The 23,011-nt window shown below is 38.8% G+C and overlaps 1 protein-coding gene across 17 annotated transcripts in view; it reads right to left on the reverse strand.

Annotated features, from left to right (window-relative positions):
* Positions 1-1,768: 1,768 nt before the first annotated feature.
* LDB3 (LIM domain binding 3) overlaps positions 1,769-23,011 on the reverse strand; it is a 205,874-nt gene continuing 184,631 nt past the window's right edge. For all 17 annotated transcript variants that reach the window (XM_067552501.1, XM_067552504.1, XM_067552499.1 and 14 more), the window contains 5 exons: positions 20,874-21,189; positions 19,327-19,507; positions 15,183-15,303; positions 13,041-13,156; positions 1,769-11,516 (listed from right to left, as the gene is read on the reverse strand). In XM_067552501.1, the coding sequence (XP_067408602.1) occupies positions 11,427-11,516; positions 13,041-13,156; positions 15,183-15,303; positions 19,327-19,507; positions 20,874-21,189 (824 nt within the window). In that variant the 3' untranslated portion in view covers positions 1,769-11,426. The remainder of the gene's footprint in view (positions 11,517-13,040; positions 13,157-15,182; positions 15,304-19,326; positions 19,508-20,873; positions 21,190-23,011) is intronic.

Here is a 23,011-nt window from a genome sequence, read left to right on the forward strand (position 1 = left end):
AGCCTGACCAATGGAAATTATTATCCAGTCCACTCTTCCCTCAAAGTGGAAGGAATGTGCACCAGCTTTTGTTACTGAGTAGTTTGTTTAGACACTTCACTCAAAGACACACTGGTTACAATAAAACATTAAACAAGTTTATTAACTACAAAAAATAGATTTTAAGTGATTATAAGTGGTAAGTGTAGAGATTAAAAGTAGTTACCAAATGAAATAAACATAAGATTACAGTCTAATTCCCATTGGTCAAGCAACCCCATTGTGAAGGTGTGTCCTATAGGGAAGCCTTCACTGTAAGCAATTCCTGGTAGTGAATTCTTCCCTTGATGGCCCATTAGCACATCTGGCCACTTCATTGTCGTACTTGAAAAGCTGGTTTAGGTGGTTCCCACCTCACAATATGTTCTAGTAGCATTTACAACCATATCTTATAACTTCACATACTATGGTAGCACATACAATCCAACAGGATATTAATATTTAGCAGATCAAGACTTTTAAAATAATATCAAATAAGACATACTTTGTACAGAACATAAAATTATATGACATTGGTGAATATGGGGTTTTTGGGGTGGTATTTTCAGACACAGGTGTCACGGTGGTATGTTCTCCCCTCAATGCATACAAATAAAATGCAGTTGCATTATTGTAGATTCTTTGTATGCACTGTGGGGAGAATAAACTCTTTGCAGATGGACACTAGCACAAATTTTAAAGTAAGTAGTCTTCTGAATGATCACTACTTTATAAAGAAGATACTCTACAAGTCTATTTAATTGTTAGATCCTTTTTCTGGTGAAAAAAATAGGTAAGGGGTTGTGATAGCTGTGTAGCAAGTGCAGTTATGCTTAGTGCTATTTTTGCTATGTGTAGTATTTCTAAATAACTTGAACAAAAGCTGCTTCTTTTAAACAAATATTGTCTTGCAAATGGCACCTTTTTGTTAATGTAATATGCAGGCACAATTTTTGAGGAAAATATGTTTGCCTATCAAGTGAGTCAATAAAATTTAAAGACTGAGTTATAGTAATTCCAAATGTATAGAAATGGTTATCTGTATCACCCACTGATATATAGAAAAACACTACACATAATAATGGTAATAAGCATGTAGTTACCATACAGCACTGTGTTAAATCCAAAGTAACTCCTTTGAACTCAATGGCAATTGTTCTGGGTTTACAATCAGGAAAAACCTGAGCAAAATTTGACCCAGAACAAGTAAACTTTTAACTGACTTAAGATCTATTTCTTGAATGTATATTCAATTTATCTCTTGTTATGTAAGGTACCTATACGTCTCTTGTATAAGGTTGCATATTCCTTGAGTCCACCAGCAATATATATTAATGTCCCATCTACTATTGCTGACAATAGTAAACCTTCATTCATTTAAGCCTCTTTTACATCAAGAAAGTCACTCATTGCTGACTATGTTTGTCAGTAACAGGTTTCCCTGAGCCAAAGTTAAAAATGGCTTAACTGCTACTGTAGAACAGATAGAACAATTTTTCAGCACCGTTACAAAAAGTGTGGTTACTGTCATATATATGCTGAAAATGGCTTTTTCCTCAATTGCTCTAGCAGTAAAACTGTTTTTAACTCTGGTTCTGGGTGATCTGTTGCTGATGACCATGGTGAGCAACAGATGAGTTCCCTAGTGTAGAAAGATTTAAGAAGATGAGGCTTACTACACTGAAAAGATGTAAACTTCAAGCAGGCAATTTGTTGCAGGTTTGTTGGAATGAAACAGATCAGAGTCCTGTACAGATGAAGCACAGAATTTTTAATGAATCAAGCCCTTACATTTTATTTGATCTTTATCATTGTAAACATATGCTTAACCGCAAATGTATTACTACAGTTATATATGCACAAATGCACCTAAGTGATCTGACCATTTCTTCGTTCATATATGTAGAAGTACAGTACATAGTGCATGCAAATCCTCTGCAAATTCCAAGAGACTTAAAGTTCTTCATAAATTGCCCTCTCTAGTGTTGGGAAACCATTTGCAGTCATGAATTCTACAGCATGCACTCTATAATATTACCAAAAATAGAACACGCAAAATGGTATAGCTCAACTGCATAAAAAAAGAAAAGTGACAATGCTTGTGGTTCAGCCAAGTAATTTTTAGGAGAAATACAATAGTCATGTTGTGTGTGAAATAAAAAAGTATTGAAGGCAAAGAAATATAACCTTATTTTCTCAGGCTCTCAATCCAACACATGCACCTGCACACACCTGGAAATGAAATGTGAACAAGTTCAAAAGACACATAACTAAGAGCCAAAGCTTGCAATCCTTACTTGGGACCAAATCCTGACTGATGGTGCGACTTCCACTGCCTTCAACTAGAGTTGGCAGGTTCTCAGCATCTCTCAGGATTTGGCCTTTAGTCCTTACTAAGGTAAAATTCCCACTGAAGTTCAGAGAAGTTTTGCCTGATTAAAGAATGCAGGATTTGGCCCTACAAGAATAGTATTAACAATGTTAGCAATAGTATTAACATTCCATAACAAATTCAAAAGTTTATACTGGAAATTAAAATCAGAGAATAACAAAAAATTCAAGGCAGTTGAACAATTTTCAACACACATTCTCAGAACCTTAAACAACAGTGGCTGTTGCAAGTATGGCCATCAGGAAACACAGCTGTGCTTCTTTCTGTTACAATTAATTACTTCCGCTGTATATAAAATTGAAAGTATTGGGTCCTCTGGTGCGGAAAAAGGATATCCTGATACACTGCTCCTATTTCCTTACCAAAGGCTTTTGCTGAACCTTTCACCATTAATTCATTTACAGTGAATTATCCTGTGATAAAAAAGGAAAAGCCAAAATAGATGGCTAACTATCATCTCAAGAAGCTATTTTCTTTTGCATTTTCACTCTCTCGTATTTATATTTTATTTGACTGTTTTCCCAGCATACCCTCTCTGATGCCAAATATTCAGTTTTAAGTTCCTGGGGTTTCATCAATTAGAAGTCTTAAATAAAAATATCTTTCACCGTCTTTTGGTTCAAGTGTTGTCCTCATCTGTGAAATTCTAAGATAACCCCCCCCCCTGCTTTTTTAAGAAAACAAGGTGGAAATTTTTATGTGAAGTATTTAAGGCCAGATTTACACCTCCCAGCACCAGCAAATCCTCACTATATTTGGAAGGGGCCATTCATTCAGAGAGAGCTAGCTCCCCAACCTCCCTCAGGGGAGGGCATCATTCATTTCTGTTGGGAGCTCCACAGGAGCATAAATGGTGACGGTTACTGAGGGAATGCACTTAATCGGTGCAAATCTGTCTACAACAGCATTACACCTTTTCTAGACAGCATTGCCCAGTTTTTAAATTGCATTTGTTTCCAAGTCTAGACAGCCTTCTGAACAGAGAGCAGCTTCTGTGAGTGCATTGCCTAGGAAGCTGATGGAGTATGCAGTAGCCAAAAGCCCCACAATTTTGAGGAGCTGGCTAGTGCCCTTGGTATTTGCCACAAAGAATGTAATCATTCAGGAAGCTCTTCCTACCCTAGAAGTCCATGGATGTGCGCACAGCTGTAATTAAGACCACCGGGCTGTTTACAGTCCAATATAAAAAATGTAACACAAGGCTGAGTGGTTCAGGAGCAAATTGGAGCCCTTCCTTAGCAGCTCAAATTGAATCTGCCAAATGAATGAAAACTTTGGAAGTTTGGGCTCAGCCTAGTTGGTGTTATGACATCATAATGTAAAAATGCCAGCCCAGAAAAATTCCCATTCCAGAAACTAGTTCCCATAATATACGTGGCCAGAAAGTGTCACCTACATAAAAAGAGCCATCTCTTTCTTCCCTTTGCTCCAGCAACAGGCTTCTGGAATAGGGGCTTCTCTTCTAGGCTAGTATCCTTATATTATCATCTTGTTGCAACACAGATCAAGGTTCAGGTTTGCCATACTCTGTAGCTAAAACTTGAACCTCTCCACATTTGCCTATCTTGTAGCTTTTATTATATTGTACTTTTTACACTGAATTATCTCCATGTCAGTAAGTATTCAGAGAAATTGCAACAAGTACACATTATCCATGAGATAATTTATAATATTGTGCATCACCTATTCACACACAAAGTATCAAAGAGTTATTTTCCATTGTAACTTACAGAGGAACAGCAGTGTTCTTCTAAGGTTAGGTCTGCACTTAAAATGCTGCAGCAGCAAAGAGTATCTACAGTGATGCTCCATTGCCTTGCATTCATTATGCCTAGTGAAGGTCAGTGTTCCAAAGAAACACTGCCACTTAGGCTGGGTCTACACTACAAACTTATATCAGTATAACTGCATCACACGGGTTTGAAAAACAGACATCCCTAAGTGGCGCAGTTATACTGACCTAACCCCAGTGTTGACAGCACTACGTCAACGGGAGGGCTTCTCCCGTTGACATAGCTACTGCCTCTCACGGAGTTGGATTAACTATGCCAAAGGGAGTTCTCCCATTGGCATAGCAGCATCTTGTCTAAAGTGCTACAGCAGTGCAGCTGCACTAGTCTTTTGTTATTATAACAAAGCTATTTTTTTATTCCTGAGGTAATATTTTACATATAGAGCCACATTTTTAAAAGTATGCACTTCCTTTTGCTCCTACAATTATGTTGCAGTCACAAACGTACAAAAAGTCACTATATCATAAACCACAAATCTCTACCTATCAGATGGCAGATACCATCAAGATAGTTAAAGGTTTGTGTTCTCAGATTTGCACATGTAATTAATTTTGAGCACAAAAATGCAGGCTCAAATTTTGCATGCATAAACTGCATAGCCCATAAAGGTGTGCAGGCCACAATTCTGAATATTTCTCCTGTAGTACACATATGCCTACCATACATATATATGCATGTGCTCATTTTACATTAAACAAATAACATCTCCTTTAACTAAATCTTAATCACAAAGAGTATTATTTTCCAATTAACATATGTTCAGACAATAATATTGCTGAAGCCCACTAAATAATCTTTTCCCTCTTATATCCATTCTTGGCTCTTCTGAACTGTAATTTTTTCAACTGCCTTGGAAGTCACAAATACTGCATTTTGCATGCTTTCTCCACCTCATTCTTTTTTTAAAAAACAACTTTCTTCATTCTTAAAAATCCAAAATATGCTATTTAATACACTGCAACAACCAAAATCTTTCAAAAGAACACCCAATTGCACGGACTTTTTATAACAAGCAATATTCATTCCACATATGTCCTTGGATGAATCATCACCTTTGTTCAAACTGACTTTTTTCTATCCCCCAGCTCCTTAAAAAAGTAGTTATCAATTTAACTAAACAAACTCAATTGTTTGTTTTCCAGTGGCTTCCACAAAAGCATAGCACTTAGTAAAAGAAAAAATGATTCCATACTTTCTTTTTCATTAATGGAAACAATCTGAATTTTGAAAGTGAGTGAGCTTTTTAAAGTAATTCAACTGGAAAATGTTTTTCTTTGTGGGAGAAAAATATGGTAGAGTTATAGGTCAAATATTTAATTTCAAATTAATAATGATCTTTTGTTCTGCAGATGAATCACTTCCCCCTGAAAGTTAAAATTTGTGGAAATTTGGAAGTATCTTTTCCTCTTATGAAAGCATTTTTTATTTCTGGTTGTCATTACTACCTAGAAAAATCTCCAGACCAATCTGAAAGTCATTACTTGGGCAAAACTACTATGGATATTAAGGAGAGTTTTGTAAGAGGAAGGACTGAGGGCCACATTCTTTCCTCGGTAAGACAGTATAGAGGGAAGCAAAATGCCCTAGAGAAGACCCCAAAAGGGTAATGGTGGCATAGCAATGGCTCTCTTGCATGTTTCCCTGGTCTCTCTCTCTCACACCATAGAGGACCCCACCCCTTCACAAAGGCTGCAGGGCCCTGAGGTTCATATAATATGAAGAGTTAGGGAGCAGCCACTCTTTGCACCATGCTTTCCTTGGGTCTAGCCAAATGTCTAATCAGAGCACTATACCTGGAAAATCTAGTAGAGAAAGATTGTGGAGCATGGTCTGACACCACAGCTCCTTCTGTAACATATACTGTAGCTCCATACTTAGAATCCTGTCCTGTGTGTCCTGAGATCCTTCCCGCTTATTGGACATACACTCCTTTTATGCAGCTAAACCCATTCTGAAGGATGAGGAATCCCTCTGTCAACAAAATAGCAAGGAAATCTTAAGGATAGAGCACTATATGTGACATTATTACTACAAAAAGTTGGGGAAAAATATCATTAGAATTCTTCACAATTTAATCTGTAATGCAACCAGTTAGTTTATCTAACATTTTCTCTCAGTCTGACCTTCCTCAGAGCAGCAAGGACTGCACCTTTTTTAATGTGTCTAAAAACATGCTTTATAGGTTTCAGGCAGGGAATTTCTGCCTAACTCTAATCTCAATCTCAGCCATAGTTCTCTGATTTGGCCAGGAGAACAAAGCATTTCATTGTGTATCCAAGGGTGGCCGGCTGCAATTTTTTCACGGCTTCTCTTTTTCTTTCTGAGTTAGTCAGCAGTGACTCTGGTTGACTTTAAGATTTATGATTTACAAAGAAAAAACCCAGACTTGAAACTATAGACCATCTTTAGTGGAGACAAGGCACAATTTCTCTTCCATTAAGAATCTCTTAATGCAAAGGATAAAAGGTCAAGATAGAAATAATTAGACAGTGATTTAGATATAAAGGTGAATTGTGTAACTTTGCTCATTCTATAGACTCATTTTCCCAATACATTTTAATCTCAGTTTAACTAGCTCTAATTTTTTTTTCACACATAAATTGTAAACAGTGATGGCTGTAAAATAAAATCGAAGTGCATGGAAATTCACTTCCTGGTGTGAAACTCATTAATGTCATTTAAAACGGTCTGTCCCTTTACTGTTTTATATATATATGTTTTAATCAAGTTTAATGATTAGCTATAGCTATGTCTTTTAAAAAACTGCATTTTTAGGGGGGGAAGAAGGGGAGTTAAGACTGTGCAAAAAAGCCTGTTTTAATAAACCACAGTATTATCTGAAATGTTTTTCTTATTTGCCAGTCTATCATGGCAGTAGAGTTAAATCAGGAGGGTTAGACCTTTTTTGAATATTCTTAAAATCATTTTTGGTTAGAAACAGAAGAATAAAAACCTGACCAGTTGGGGCCAAACTTTGCCCTCAATTTCACCAATGTAAATCAGTTTAGAGACCTTTGTAACTGAGGACAAAATTTGCCTCTTGCTTATCAGGTTATTTTAAGTAACATTTGTTGACACAATAAGGCCTGTAAATTTACAAGTCTTGCCAAGTTACAACTTCTAGGCACTACATCTTTTGAATGTACTCACACTTGTTTGCTTAAACAGTGCAATTTACTTACCACCATGTTCTATGTTGCTATACAGCAATGGAAGGCTGAAACAGTTCCATTTTTTTAATCTTAAGGCTCTGACATAACGAATATAAATTTGCCTATGCCTCCTAACTAGCATTTCTTGGCTGAAAGCTGTCAACTGCTGATAAACCATATTAATAAATATGCCCAAAACATAAAGCTCTAAATGTATTTGCACATCCCTTTTATTGCTAGAATATTGGCACAGGTAATCCATGCAACATATGTTCACTCACACCTCAAAAGCCACACTACATTTTGTTTCTGAACTAATAACTAGAAACTTTTTAAAAAAATCTAAAACCAAGGGCACCTGTGGTGTAAAGTCAACATTTCAGTATATTATAAAAGCTAGACTCCTAGCATGATCACTACAGGCATTAAATCACTCAGTTGCAAATGTAACCATTTATAAATACTAAACAAGTTAGTGTCTACTACCAGGAGACAAGTATTGCAAATAAACATTATACTGTCCAGCATTAGACACTAATAAGTGTGTTTAGTGCTGTAGACATTCACATTATTAAATATAAAAAGAAATAACCTTAAATAAAACATTTCACCTATGTTACTGACCGCTGAAGGACCAAACTCAAACAATTTTGCTTATTTTGGTTGAATTTCACTTTTTTGCATGTGTGTGTGTGTGTGATTCTGATGTACCAAAAAACTATCGATTTTTTAAAGGAGAAATTTTCAACAGACAGTTACAATGAAGTTTCTTTCTGAAGTGCTTAACTTATTTTCTGTGCTGCAAATAGAAAAAGAAAAAACAATATAAAAAGTAAAGCTTATTTTTTGAATTTTTAGCAGCATAGAGATTGAAGACTAATTTTAATGATGGAAGATGGGTTATTTTGTAAATCCTTTGATAAAAACCCTAATTCTTATATAGTTTTATCATTTGGCCATTCAGAGGTACAGCATTTTTGTCTTCTAAGTAAAATTCTCCACGTGAATTAGAATGAAAAGATTACTTTAGGAAGTCTTATGACTTTAACCTCAGGTAATTGTTACAAGATATAAAAAAAATAATACATTATTCAACCTGAAAATTATCTTTTTGTGCCGCAGATACATTAGTGATATATAATGTAAGGGTCCTATTCTAAGTTATGCATGTGTATCTTATTTGTCTTAGGAGTGTGTTCTGCCTGGCAGAACAGTTGTGGTGATTACATAGTATTCTACCCAAAAGAGATTCAAAATAGTATACTACCATGCACCAGATTCTGGTTTAGATTTGTGCTAAAAGAGTGTCTAAATATAGATGTCAAGTGTGGATAACTTAATTCCTTATTTTTGGATCAAATTAGGAAGCAATGTAGGTCAAAATAGGAAATTTATTGTATGCAACTACTTAGGCTGGTCTCCACATAAAACGTAGTTTGATCTAGCTGTATCACTCAGGGCTGTGAAAAATTTTACGCCTTGTGTGATGTTAGGTCAACCTAACCCTCACTGTAGCTGCAGCTAGGTCAATGGAAAGATTCTTCTGTTGACCTAACTACCACTACTTGAAGGGTGGATTTACTACAGCGATGGAAAAACTCCTTCCGTTATTGTAGCAAATGTATATACTACAGCATTATAGCTACAGCACTGTAGCCGTGTTGCTAAAGCGCTTGTAATATAGACATAACCCTAGAGGCTCCCCCTCCCAGTGGGCAATACACAAAAACCATCTGACAGAGCAGCTGCAATGTTGTCTGTCCATGGTATACCACAGATCCTGATCCTATTGCTAATTGATAAAGAGTGATAATACTATAATTTGTTGAGTGGCACTAGAATCTTGAAAGGAAATTTTCAAAAAGAAACAGTAGATACATCACTGCCTAGGGAAGGCATTAACAGAAATCAGGTATGAATGGAAAATGAGTTTTTCCTTGCATTGATTGTAACTTACCCTGTTGGAGAATACAATGAGCCAGATCCTTGGTTGGAGTAATCAGTGGAGTCTAAATGCTGATTTACACCACCTGAGGATCTGGCCCATAAATGGAGAAAGAAGACTTGCCAACTATAGAAAAAAATGTTTGTACCTAATACGCTAGAGAAATTGTTTAAGAATAAACCATCCATGTAAAATTCTGATCCTTGTGAGAGTGCTAAATCTGTGAAAACAAGATGCTCTACTGTATAAATGCAAGTCACACAAGTCAGAACAGCCAGAGGACAAGTTTAACTTAGGCACTATTTTTTTTCAAGATATATGTGGTTAGTTAGTAAAGACAATATGAAAATTGCACATTAGAGATAAGAATTCCTTTTATATTGACCTTCCTACCACCTACTGGATATGCTCTTCATCCTCTAAGGAAATAAGCTTTCCATCCCCTAAGAAAATATGGCATGTTTCCTAAAATGGACATAGAATTTTAGGAGGGAAAAAGGAAGCCACTAAATGATTCACTTTTATATTTATACTGTGCAAAAATCCAAGACACAGTGGGTTGCAGGTGGGATCAGAATAAGGCCCATACATTACATACTTAGGTAGCTGGAGCCTGAGAAATATTGACTTAACGTTGTCAATACTGCATGCTGTCAATCACTATACAATCATAATGCTCACTCAAAATAAATAGCTAAAAACTTGAAGAGTGATGAAGCTTTCTGTCCTTAAGTATGGTTATTTTTCTCAGCTGAGTAGCAATAAACCACTGTCTCACATACAAAACTATCGCTGATATTTAAATTTTAAAATCCAAAGCTATTGTCAATACGATAAATAGTTGCTGCTTTTCACAACAATATATAAGCTTTTATAAATACTTGTAAGAACGTGTCAGATGATTTTAAAATGTTAGAACAGGTGATCTATTAACTACCTTATGTGGGTGGGCTTATATCTTCTTACAGCAGCAACCACAACCACCCTTGGGATGTGTTATATTTAAAGAAACTAATCACAGTAATAAGAGCATGTGCCTGTGGTTTGGTGCTGCCTTATTAAGTGTTTTATTATTCTTCACTGAAATTAATAGGAAGAAAAAAGGATGCCCCTTTTCCAAGGATTTGGGATTGAGTTGAGAACCTTCCCAGGGCTATTTCCCATTCCTACCCTTCCTAGTTGTGCTAAATGGAGGCTTGGTCTGCAGTGCTAAACAAGTAATAACTAGATATTTTCCATTCACAGGACAAATGAAAAGATGAATCAGCTTTGACTAGAAACGCAACATGGATCTTCTCCAACCACATGCCTGCCCATTCCATATAAGAGCAAATTAGAGAAAGCCAGTTCCCCTTTTCCACTCTGATTAGAAAATGAGGTAATCCATTGTGCATGCACAAGGCCACGTGCACTGATCAATACAAAACTGAAACACTTTCTTGTCTCAGTCCTGTTGGGGGTGGGTGGAAGGATTTAATGTCCTCTTAATTTTATTCTGATTCCCAAACTTTTGAGTCATCCATTATCTTCTTAGCACTGCAGTTCTATTTGGATTCAAGACAAACTCATTTGGGAAAGCCTATGGGATGTCTCTAGTTCATTGAAAGTCTAAAAAATTTGATCCTCGGAGGTAGCACCATGACATAAATAATGGCATAGCATTTCCTTTTTGCTGAGGAAATTCTGATCTACCTATCTTAATTTTACAGCTATCAGCCATGATTCTATAAATTATTTTTTACTTAATATTTTGGTACATAATATTTTCTTGTAACAAATACCATGAATTATTTTCAATTGTTTTTAAACACTAGTGTATGGTCTCAGCTCTAAGGCTGCTATGGGTACTTTTAAAAAAATGTTTTGTGTAAAATGAAATAATAAATTAATTTAATGTCTTTAATTTTTGTTCTAGCTTTCGCAGTAACATTTTACTCAGATTGATTAATTGTGAACGTTCAATCAGCTTTTTGTATGAAACATGCAAAAGTATGCTCTGCAAATATAAAAGTTACTAAAATATATTTCAGATGTGTTCAGTAGCTTCCTAGCCTCTTCCCCCCTTTTTGCAATTTCTCAGTTAGTTGCCATTTTTCTCCCAGTGTCACTGCCTTCCAGCTCTTCTTTTAGACATTGATGGCATGAGCATGTTTCTTGCACAGTGGCTTATCCTTCTTGGAGTAAAATGGCTGACCTTCCAAATTCACATGGCACACCTAAAATTAAAGATTTAACACAATTAGGAATCACAAAGAGAAATGTAGCTATTAGTAACAGTTTTATTGCTCCTTAGTCTTTAAGGACTAGATTCTGATACTCTGACTCACAATGAGTAGCTCCATACTTCATGAGAGTCCCATAGATTTCATTAGGACCACTTAAGGAGTTTGGTCATAATCAGTATAAGTCAGGGTATCAGAATCTAGCCTTAAGAATGAGTTGTGAGTAGCTGATCTCACTGACTGCTCTCTTTTGACCCTATGCCTTAGGAAGGCTCTGGAATAATGGAAAGCAGTGCACATTAATAATACTGGGATGAGCACATTAGAAATGCATAGATAGATTGATATGCATTTTTCTGTTTGGCTTTATATGCTACTAAAACCATTAGGATGAACTGGTATGGGACAGCTGTGAAAAATTACATTAACAGAAACAAAGGGATAGTATCACCTTTACAAACATATCCAGTCTTGCCAACTAAAATAAATGGGTGAGAAACTACTTAAAAGTACAAATGGATCAGAATAGGAAATATTCAGAGAAGGTGTCTTTTATAAGTGTTTAAATATATTTTTATGACAAATACTGAGGTTGAACCAAAAGAAAATAGATACTGGATTGTGCAAGCAACAGCCAGTGTCCTAACGCAAATGTAAGTATCAACTTCAGACAATCCCAATTTCAGAGAAGTCGCATATTATAACACTGAAGAAAATGTCTCATGGAGAGGACAGCAGCCAGTAGGTTAATTTAACATTAGACACAATCAATCAATTATATACTTCCTAAAGTTCAGTAGAGAGGTGCATGGCCCCAAAGGAATCAGTGAGGCTGTTACTATTCTTCCTGACCACATCAGTCTACTGTTTGTAGCTGACAAGAGACTTGGAGTATTACTAATAGTTCTAGGGGAAATGGGTTAGGGAATGAGTGCAGGTGGAGCAGTCATGGGTGATAAGTGCTAACTATCACCACCACTTATTTGTGTGCGTATATATCTATTATACATATATACATGCACAAAAGCAGACAAAATGATGAATCTGACTAACATTGGTATTATTTGTTCTTTCTGAACTGAGTCCTTTCTGCAAATTCCCACATGTATTCTGTGTGAAAATGCAAATTGCACAATTATATAAATAGAACTTTTGGTCATCAGGAAGGAATATATTATATTTCACACTATTCAATTTGGTAGTAATATCAGTCTGAGATCCATTTTAAATCCTGATTTACCTTTATTTGCAAATATAATTAATTTAATACCAAGCACTGCTCTCCAACACAGTTTGTATAGACTCTGCCAAAAAGCACAATATTATTGTACTGTTTCTGAGCAATGTTGATCAAATTTAGTTATTCCGATGAAAATTGGAAAAAAGGGAAAACAACCCCACATCTGCAATCAACCGCTTCCCACCCCCAGAAATACTTAACTGAATTCTTCCAGTGTAATTTCACAAATTCTAATAAGATTATACAATAATATTTTAGATGTTAATGTAGATACCTACAGCACAAATAAAGCAGGTATCATGCCAAGTGTGTCCCAGGGCTTCAATGAATTTATCTCCTGCTTCAACAGGAAAATCACAGCCATGGCATTTTGTGCTGAACAAAGCAATGTAATCTAAAATAAAACAAAAGAAAACTTAGAACAAACTCTGAACACAATCATATTGTACCCAAAAGAAACAGAGATGTGCCTAGGATTATTTTTGCTTAGGATTCTTTCCTACATCCCACTGAAATTCTCCAAAGGTGAATATTTTTGAGCAGCTCTCTCCCCCTCCTTCCTTTTCTTTTTTAAACACAGAAATTCAATGCAAAAGCCCACTTTAATGCAATGTTATGATTGTGAATATAAATCACACACAATTCAGGAAATTCAAAGTTATTTTTCCGATAGGACTTGGAAATTAGCCATAGATAGATTGAGTTATAATCACACACACTATCTATCTACAAAAAAATCATAAGCACAAAATAAAGTTATACGGCATACTACAGAAGGACAAGGGGGATGACGTGATAAGCACTGTGTAAGCACCACTTAGATTTCCCTGTGTGGTGTGCATTTATAATCTCAGTTTTAATGTTGGAATAACATAATTTTTGCATGAAATAAAAAATATTATAACACTGTATACCTTCGGTAATACATCCTAACTTTGAATACTGACTTCAATCTAGAGTTATTGTATCTCAAAAAAGATACAGCAGAAAATAGACAAGTTGCAAAAGAGTAAAAAAAAATAAAATAAATTTTTTTTTTAAAAAATGTCAGGTTATAAATGTGGTGGAAAGCTCCAATTCTAAAAGAGTACATGCTAGAGCCCCCAATCTAAACCACGTTAGATTTGTCCCCCCTTAAATCCAGGGCCTGGGAGGTATCCTTTGACCCCTAAGGTTTCCATTTCTCACTTCCAGAGAAAGCTGAGGCCAGTGATGCAGTAGGGAGCAGAGAAAGGAGGGAACGAGCACTTCATAATTTAGTCTAGACTTGTATCCTGTCTCAAAGCTCATTTACCTAGCTAGCTCCATTTATTTATCCATATGCCCCCTTTACCATAGCATCCAAGAGTTTGGGCCCATCCCTTCTCAGCTGTCAAGAAACAATTGCACTTGAAAGCTGATTGCCAGTTTCAGAATGCAGGCAGTACCAGCAGCCAGAGAACAGAAATGCTGGAGTTGCCCCTTGTTGCTTATCCCAGGAGAGCTTTCCCTTTAACTGTATTGTCCAGTCATGGGCAAATAAGTACCATCTAACTTGTGGGCATGCTGTGCCATTTAGGTCATGTGAGGTCATGACGCAAGTGAATTAATTGAGGAAGGAGTGATTTAGGCAGCAGCCATCCCGGAGTGGCATTGTGAAGCTCCTAACGGACGTCCCTCCCTCCCAAACCAACGAAGGTAGCTGCCTGGTGAGGGGCAGGCCACCAGGGAAGGAAATAAAAAATCACCCTAATTTGAAAAAACAAGACAAAACACAGAGCCAATAATGGATAAGGGAGAGAAGAGAGACAGAAGTGTGCTGAGAGGAGCTGTGAATCAGGAAGGGCACATCCATATGCCAGTCCATCACAAGTAGAGTGGACACTTGCACATTTCCAGAACACCAGGCATTCCGGCACTTTTGGAATAGTCTGGTTTTGCCCCGCCAGCATGACTCCAGTCCTGCAAGCATAATCTCACATGCATGGTGTGTGCAAGGTGATGCCACATAGAGGGTGCCATTTTAGAGAGCACACCCCCTTCCCCAGGGTACATGAGGTCACTCTGACAGGGGTGACCTGGCGCGTTCTTCATTATGGGTTCCCTGTCTGATACTGGACAAAACCATGTCCAGTTTTGTCTCAGTACCGGATGGGGACAAATACTACAAAAGCAGGACTGTCCAGTTTAACACCAGACAAACAGCCTGCCTAATCACAAGTAGGCAAGGGAAGCTGTGGGAAAATATAGATTGGGAAACACTTGATGCTTGTTGTATAGCTTGATGTCAGAGACAAGACACCAGACTAGATGGGCTAATGGCCTCATTTTGTCTGACAATTGCCCTATTTCCATGTTGCTGCCAGATAACAGGAAGGACACTAATACTGTACTGAGCAGAACTGTCTGGTAGGATACAGTGGTTCTACTGCGTGTCATACCTTTCTCACAGTATGGCTCCCCATCCTCCATGTGGAATAGGCTATTCCCAAATGGTTTCCTACAGGCAGCACAGACAAAGCAAGTTGTGTGCCAAGTCTGTCTTAGAGCATGCATCACTTCCTGAAAAACAAAAACAGCAAAATACCATATGCACTAAACCCACCTACAGAAAAATAAATACAAGGCTGAGGTACCCTGAGCTTCTCATTTTAAAACCAGCCAATTCTTGTGCACAAGATATAACATAACAGCTCAAGGAATTTTTAAAAAGAGGAAATACAAACGTCAGTAGTAATGTTTACTCCTATGGGAAATCTCTGCCTCCATTCAGCGCACTGGACCTCCTAATATGATTTATTGTCAAAACAAAATCCCAAACATCTAACAAACAACAGCTCAATTCAGCCAGTTGAGTGCATCAACACATCTGATGGCTCTGAGCTCCCTGGGAGATCTAGCACAAAAAATAAAATTTAAATTTCTTTCTTGTTTTGTGTGTGCACATGTGCAACAAAGAGACTGTAAGAAGGAAACTTTTTACAGAAAGAGGGGGAACAATTTACTAATCTGTATCACTGAAAGGATTTTCTTACACAAATCCTGCACCCCCTTGAAATTCCAGGTAAGAGTTTTGCAAGGCTATACAGCTGTTCTTTTGACAAAGAAAACATTGATATAAAACCAAAAAATGTAAATAGGGGCTAAGCGTTGTTGAAGGCTGGGATTTTAAATGAGTTTGCTGAAATCCCACTTACTTTCTCCCATAGGCTCCTTTGACAATCCCAATGTTAATTTTTAAATCTCTGGAGACCTGGACTCAGATTTTAGTTTAGCTGACAAGTGAAAATGAGTTTGCTGGTCTAATCCTAGGCTATAGTGGATACGTGTTCACCTCACAAAAAACACTGCAGCCTTTACTTTAATTCTGCATGGTCAATATTCTCCCAACAAGAGAGATTTAGGACTAGTCTGGAACTGCGTTTGACAAACAGTCATGGTGAGCCGCATTAGGTCGCATCTTGGGTGCTTATCTGAAACCATGGGTCACTTCTTTTCCTCCAACCAAGCCCTCATGGCCCCTTCTTTAGTCCTCCCCCACAGCACTCTCCTTTCCAACTGAAACTCCTAATATGATCCAGACCCTCCTCCCACCCTTTACACAGTCTTCAATGACTACTGCTGCTTCCCCCCTCCTACCTTTTAAGACTGAGGTTCTGCAGGTCTAAAAGCATCTCTGCTGAGCTCTGATGCATAGTGACAAACTGCTCATTTGTTATTCTTTCTTGTGCCCCAGAGAGTACAGTATGTTTTTGACAGGGAGCCCAAAAAACAAAGGCCAGATATTCAGCAGATGCAAGGCAGCCTAGCTTTATTAACTTCAGTAAAGCCACACTGATTTACACCAGCTGAGGATCTGGCCCAAAGTAGTTACCCAGCAGACTGCCTGATTTGTGACTTTTTAAATGTAGCTTATTTCCTGTTTTATGGGGCATCTGATTCCAAGTGAGTTTCTTGCAGTTTACTCTTTTTTTCTTCTCTACTGACAGAGGCACAAGGGAATGAAACTAGCTGCCAGGCTTTCAGTCCATTTGTCTAACTTGCTAGACAACACAGCCTCATTTTTATTTGCCATACATCTCATTACAGAATCACCAATGAGATTTATTAACTTCTGTTACTGTTTGCAAAACAATTATAGCTGACAAATAGGCTTGGATCTATTTATGAACCTCACAGTGCTACGAAGCAAAAGACAGATTGAGAAATCTTATAAATGTAAACAGAGGCAACTGGCAGCTTTGCTATGTTATTGATGGAAATCCACAGAGGTGCGCTGCCTCATTCTTCCATGCTTAGATAAGTTAAGTAAGTATTTCAGTGGCAGTGGCGTACTGAGGAGGGGGCAGGGAGAGGGCCAGGCCCCCAGGCACCAGCCTACGGAGGGGGTTCCAGGCTGGCCCTTCATGATGTGCAGGGGATGGGGGGTGCCGGCTCCCCCAGCACCCCCACGCCCCTTGCATTTCGTGAAGGGCCGGCCCGGCGATCCCAGGCCAGGGGATGAGGTTGCCCCATCTGAGCTTGCGCTTGGCTGCGGGGCTGAAACTGGAGAACTGGGTGCCACGTGGCAGGTATGTGTGGGAGGGGGGTTGGCAGAGCCAAACCTGCATTTACGCCCCTTGAGGTCCCATGCCCACCCCCACCGGAACAGCTCCCCGCTCCTCGGGCAGCTGGGGGGCAGTGCCAGGACCCCTCCTGCCCTGCATGGGGGAGAGCGTAAGGCGCGGGGGGGTGTGCAAATGCAGGCTTGTCCCTGGGTGCCGGAGACCCATTGTACGCCACTGTTCAGGTGGCTTTGCTTTAACAATCCCCTACAGCTCCCTTATGCAGGGCTTCATTGGAGCTAGGACTTCACCTCAAGTGTCTGACAATGAACTCCTTAGCCTGGAGCAAAGCACAGATTTCCTCAACATTGAGACAGATGTCAGGAATGAAAGCAGAGTGGTGAAAATTAACACTGAACTCTTCATTTGCCAAAGCGGAAGAACTGTGAGAGATGCTTGGTCGCATCTTTGGCATCCCTGCACTTCTTCCTTCTCAATTTTGTACACAGTTCACCACTAAGGTTATCATCATCTGCTGTTGCTCCAACCACCTCATCAGCTTGTTAAGGTATTTATAGGGTGCCAGTCTACACAGTATCTAGGCACAAAAACATAGTGGGAGTGTATAAGACAAACAAAAGTGGGCTCTGCTCTCACCTTTCTGGGGTTCAGATGCCTGTATTTTATTCTAAAAATCTAATCATCATGATTAAGGTTAAGATCTTGTCATGGTAATTTTTAGTGAAAGTCAGGGACAGGTCACGGGCAATAAACAGAAATTCACAGAAGCCCGTGACCAGACACTGACTTTTACTAAAAGTAACTGTGACAAAATGGAGCTGATGGGGGATGAGAGCCTGAGCTTCGCTGCAGGAGAGGAGTGAAGGGAGTGGGGTCCAGCACCCGTCACCACAGTGGCTGACAGCTCCAGGGTCCCCCCACTGTCCATGGCAGCTCAGAGTTCTGTAGTCCTGACGCCACCCTTGGTCCTTCCGCTGCCCACGGTGGCGCAAAACTCTGGAGTCCCCCTGCAGCCCACAGCAGCTGGGAGCTCCAGGGCTGGCAGTTGGGAGTTGCAGGGACCCGCTCCCTGAAGCAGCTGGGAGCTGTCATGGTTCAGAGCTCCAGGGCCTGTGGCTGGGAGCTGCAGGACTCCCCACCGCCCATGGTTGCTCAGAGTGCCGGGGTCCCCCAAATGCCCGGGGCCAATCAGAGTTCAGGGCTCCCCTCGCTGCCCATGGTAGCTCCGTTCAGTCACCTATGGTGGCTGGGAGCTCCAGGGCCAGCGGCTCAGACCTCTGGGTCCCTCCACTGCCCACAGCAACAGCTGAGAACTTCAAGGCTCCCGCTGCCCGGGGGAACCTGCCACCCGCAGTGGCTTAGAGCTCCAGGGCACCCACCAGCTGACAGTTCCAGGCCCGCCACCCCAGGGCTGAAGAAGAAAATGTCACAGAGGTCTCTGGAAGTCACAGAATTTGTGACTGCTGAGACCTCTGTGACATAATCTTATCCTTAATCATAATACCTCTAGAGCAAGAGTCTTGCTATTCATACAGAGATGCACTGATAGCTGTGCAGGCCTGATCAAAGTACATAGACTTCAGCTGGTCAGTGGACTTCCTGGATTAAGCCCCGTTTGAAGAAGATTGCATCGCATCTACCCACATTTTGCCAAACTTTAGCAAGAGGAGCATGAGAGCAATAAATTGATCACACTTTAGGAGGTCACCAAAGCAAGAGCAGAAAAGACTGAAAAATAAACTAAATAAAAATTTAAAAGAGTTATTCATATTACAAGGTTCCTCTATATAGGCTGATAAGTACAGTATAATAATGTCCAAATCTCCAGACAGTATACAATCAGAGTTCTGCAAGCCAATATGTGTCTTATTCTGAGATAATTAATAGGTTAGGAAATTACTGTTGAAGAAAGCAGAAAAATTTCATACTTTAATTAGTTGCCTATAATCAAAAGTATTCCATTTCTAATTTCAATGGAGTGAGAACTTATACACGAGGCTATGCTGTTCTTCTGACTTACCCCCATGATCTTGGTGTGGCATCTGGCACAGGTTGGTGCAAAGAACTGCTCATAACAGCGCTCACAGTACACGCTGTTCTGCTCTTCCACAAAGCACACATCTGCCAAAGATGTCTTGCAGTAAGCACAGTTGAACTCCTCTGGGTGCCAGGAACGACCCATGGCTACCAGGAAAGGACCCCTGCGAAACATTATAATTATAATATTTGTACTGCAGAAGCATCTAACGGCACTGATCGGGGGCCCACTGTGCTAAGTGCTGAATGCACAAATAACCTCAATGAACAATACTAACGAGGGTACATTTTAAAATAAGACTCTACAACCTGCTGACAAGAGGTCTCTTTTCAAGATTTCTAAAGGAAAATTTCAGGAATTAGTTATAATAATTTTTGATAGTTTAAAATATTAACTGAATTTTCAAAATAACTGCCATGGTTTCCAGATCTCCGTAACTGTAAATGGTCTTTGTGAGAACTATCATATTTCTGATTCTTCCAATCAGCACTTGTAAACTGCTTGTGTGGAGTAGGACACTGAAAATGTAGTCTTTAAAAACTAACCAACCAACCAAAACCACAAATCACCAAAAGTTCAGATGTGTCAAATATAAAACAAGAGGTAGGGGAATCAAATGGGAAGCTTTCCTCATTCTAATGAGTATGACACAAAGCAGAGAATTATCATTTGAAAACATAAAAAAGCAGGAGATTTTCCAAAGTTGATGAAAAGTATAATACACATATACTTTACACTAGCTTTGAAAGTCCCGTTTTCTTGTGCATTTAAATGAAAGTTGCATTCCCTCTATTCTAAATTACATCAGATTGTCAAAATAGAAACTTGCTCTTTGATTATCTACTGCCACATTAAAATGTTTTGGTGATTTACTGTTAACTGTAATTAGATGTACTGATTAGAATATTGTTTGTATTACTGGAGTATTCCTATATGGGAAGATAGGAGAGTGATAATCAGTAGCTTTACCACAATGAACCAGTTCCTTTTAGTAGATGAACTGTCATTAAAAATACACTGATTACTTGAAATCAGCCAGCAAACAACAGGGTAACAATAGCACCAGTCCCGCAGAGTGAACTGGGGGAGGAGAAAAAGAGATGCATGCAGTCAATCACTGGCAATAGAGTGTATGCATTGTCTTTCTCCAGACACAAAAGCAGCAATTGCATTTGTCTCTAAACTGATGTCTCACCCCCACAACCCAATATAGTTTTACACAGTGTCCTTCCAGTTTTATTTCTTAGATACCTTGGGGACCAGAAATTTGTAAGAAAAAGGCAGTATTTGTGGTAGAAGATGCCCAAAACAATGATCTTGTATAATTTTGCAGTGATAAAAAATGAACCACATGATGACAAAGATGAGCTCTGGAAATGCTAAATTAATCAAGCAGAGAACAGACATCCCCTCTGGGTTATTTAACTGTGTTTCAGGGTCTGAGATTGTATAATAAAATGCAATAATCAGTTGCTCTGTGATACTTTCTCTCCTGCCCCATCCCTCTCCTCAGAGTTTCATGACCTTACCGAATTATGCTGTTACAGTGTCCGCAGAGAGGAGTTCGGTTGCTGGCTGGGAAACGTTCAGCCCTTTGAATTGTTCCCCGGGTTACAGCAGGAGCCTGGGAAGAGGCTGGTATTGAAGGAGATGTGTAAGAAGAAGTTGAGGCAGGAGATGGTGCTGGAGCACCCCGTGGCAGAATATGTTTGGTAACAGAAGTGGTGGTTTTTCCAGGTGTGAATTTCTGGGAAAAGGAGTCATCTGTTACCCAGGGAGGGCGGCATGCAGGATCAGTCTTGCCTGGTGTGTAAGAATGCACTGGTGCTCGTGCTGGTGTCGGTGCTATTATAAACATCCAAAAAAAAAACCAAAAAAACCCACTTTAAGTTCTTTTCTTTTTAGATTGCAAATAACAACATTTAGCACAATGTACTTCAGACCATAAACAAACAGAAGATGTGGATGATGCTAACTGTAATCTGTCCCATTATCACAGATCAAAGCTGGAATGGGTCCCAGGATATCACCACAATCCTCGACTTTATATCCAAATAAATCATAGAAGCCATTACCTACTGGTTTTCACTGCATTTATTAAGATCACTTACAAGAACATTGCAATATTAGATTTTATTTAGTGGGAGTACATATACACAAATGGTTGTGATTACTGCCCTCTGACCTGTAGTAACCTAGGTTCAGAATACAGTGGCAAGCTAGATTCAAAGGGCTAGATCAAGCCATCAGCTTTTAGGCAGAACTACCCATGATTTTAATAGTAAGTTCTGCTTAAGTATTGGTGTCACGAGATTGCCCAAGATGTGGATTTTTACACAGATGCTCACTCTTGTCTGTAATTTGTAGAAGTTTTACACTTGGGTAAGTGAGGAAAATAGCTTCACTTGCGGAACACTGAGGCTGAAAGAGAACAATAAAAGCAACGCTGAGGACACAAATGCTAGATTACTTAATTTGCAAAAAATGAAGCTGAATGCAGGTTAAATTGAACAAGTGGAACTTTATTAAACCTTGTGCACTGCTCTATCCAGTTAGTTGCTTTCAGCCTAACTCAAACTGTTCCCTGTTCCCCTAGTATCAACCTCAATAATAGCCCCTCCAAGGAACAAGGGCACTCAGACTCCATTTCCATCGATTGTGATACTCAGATCACACAGCCAGCAAGGCAAAATCAACAGCAACAAGAGGAAGAGTGTCTCTGTGATTGAGGTACTGGAATCACAATTCAGTTCCTGACTCTGCCATGGACTTCCTGTGTGACTTTGAGCAAGTCATAATCTCTCTGTGTATCAGCTCCTGCCTGTAAAATGGAGAAAAATGATACTTCCTTTCTCCCATCTTTTGTCTGTTTTGTCTATTTAGATTGTAAGATTGTTAAGGTATGGACAGACAATTACTTCCTTTTTGTATAGTGCCTAGGACAATGGGGTGCTAATCTTTGGTGGGGCCTTAATACAAATTATCACCTGAATCTAGAGTCTGTAACTCACTGGAAAGCCTGCCCTCCCATTATCTTTTAAAAACTATAAATCTAAGGCTCAGAAATCTACGTACGACTCAAGATTTCACCTGAGAAACTGCCACATCTCCCAATCACAGTGTAGAAAGAACAAATATATTCTTTCCTTTGGAAAGGAAAAAAAGGAAGCAAAAAAATCTATTGGTATGTTTAGTCACAGTCAAAAGGAAAAAAAGAGCAGGAAAACAAGGAAAGAGACATGATCATAAGCCAGTGATCAAGTACAAGAATACAGTGCAGACCTCCAGAGCCTTGATAAAAATACCCTCTTTTCAAGACTTTTTAAAAATAATTTTTATTTTAAGATCGTAACATTTTAATTTATTGTTATCATTAAAGAAATTACAGTCTATATTATAGCTACTTTGAGATGTTTACATATATCATATTTGTGTTGATTCTCGTGGAACTATGTGTTGTACATAATTGCATAAAAGATGTTTTGAATGTGCTGCATAAGGTAATTATTAATTATCTTATGGCTTGAGGCTAACTGCTGAGCGAAAATTATTAATTATATGTTAAAATGATCCATGTGGCACCTTATTTACACACACTGATAACTTTTTCCAAATAGTTTTATTTTGGGCTGAACATTTTTATGCTTGAAGTCTGCCGAAAAGTGAT

Source organism: Emydura macquarii, unplaced genomic scaffold (genome assembly GCF_026122565.2).
Source record: "Emydura macquarii macquarii isolate MOO-44397 ecotype Brisbane River unplaced genomic scaffold, CSIRO-AGI_Emac_v2 contig_1390, whole genome shotgun sequence".
Lineage (NCBI taxonomy): Eukaryota > Metazoa > Chordata > Testudines > Chelidae > Emydura > Emydura macquarii.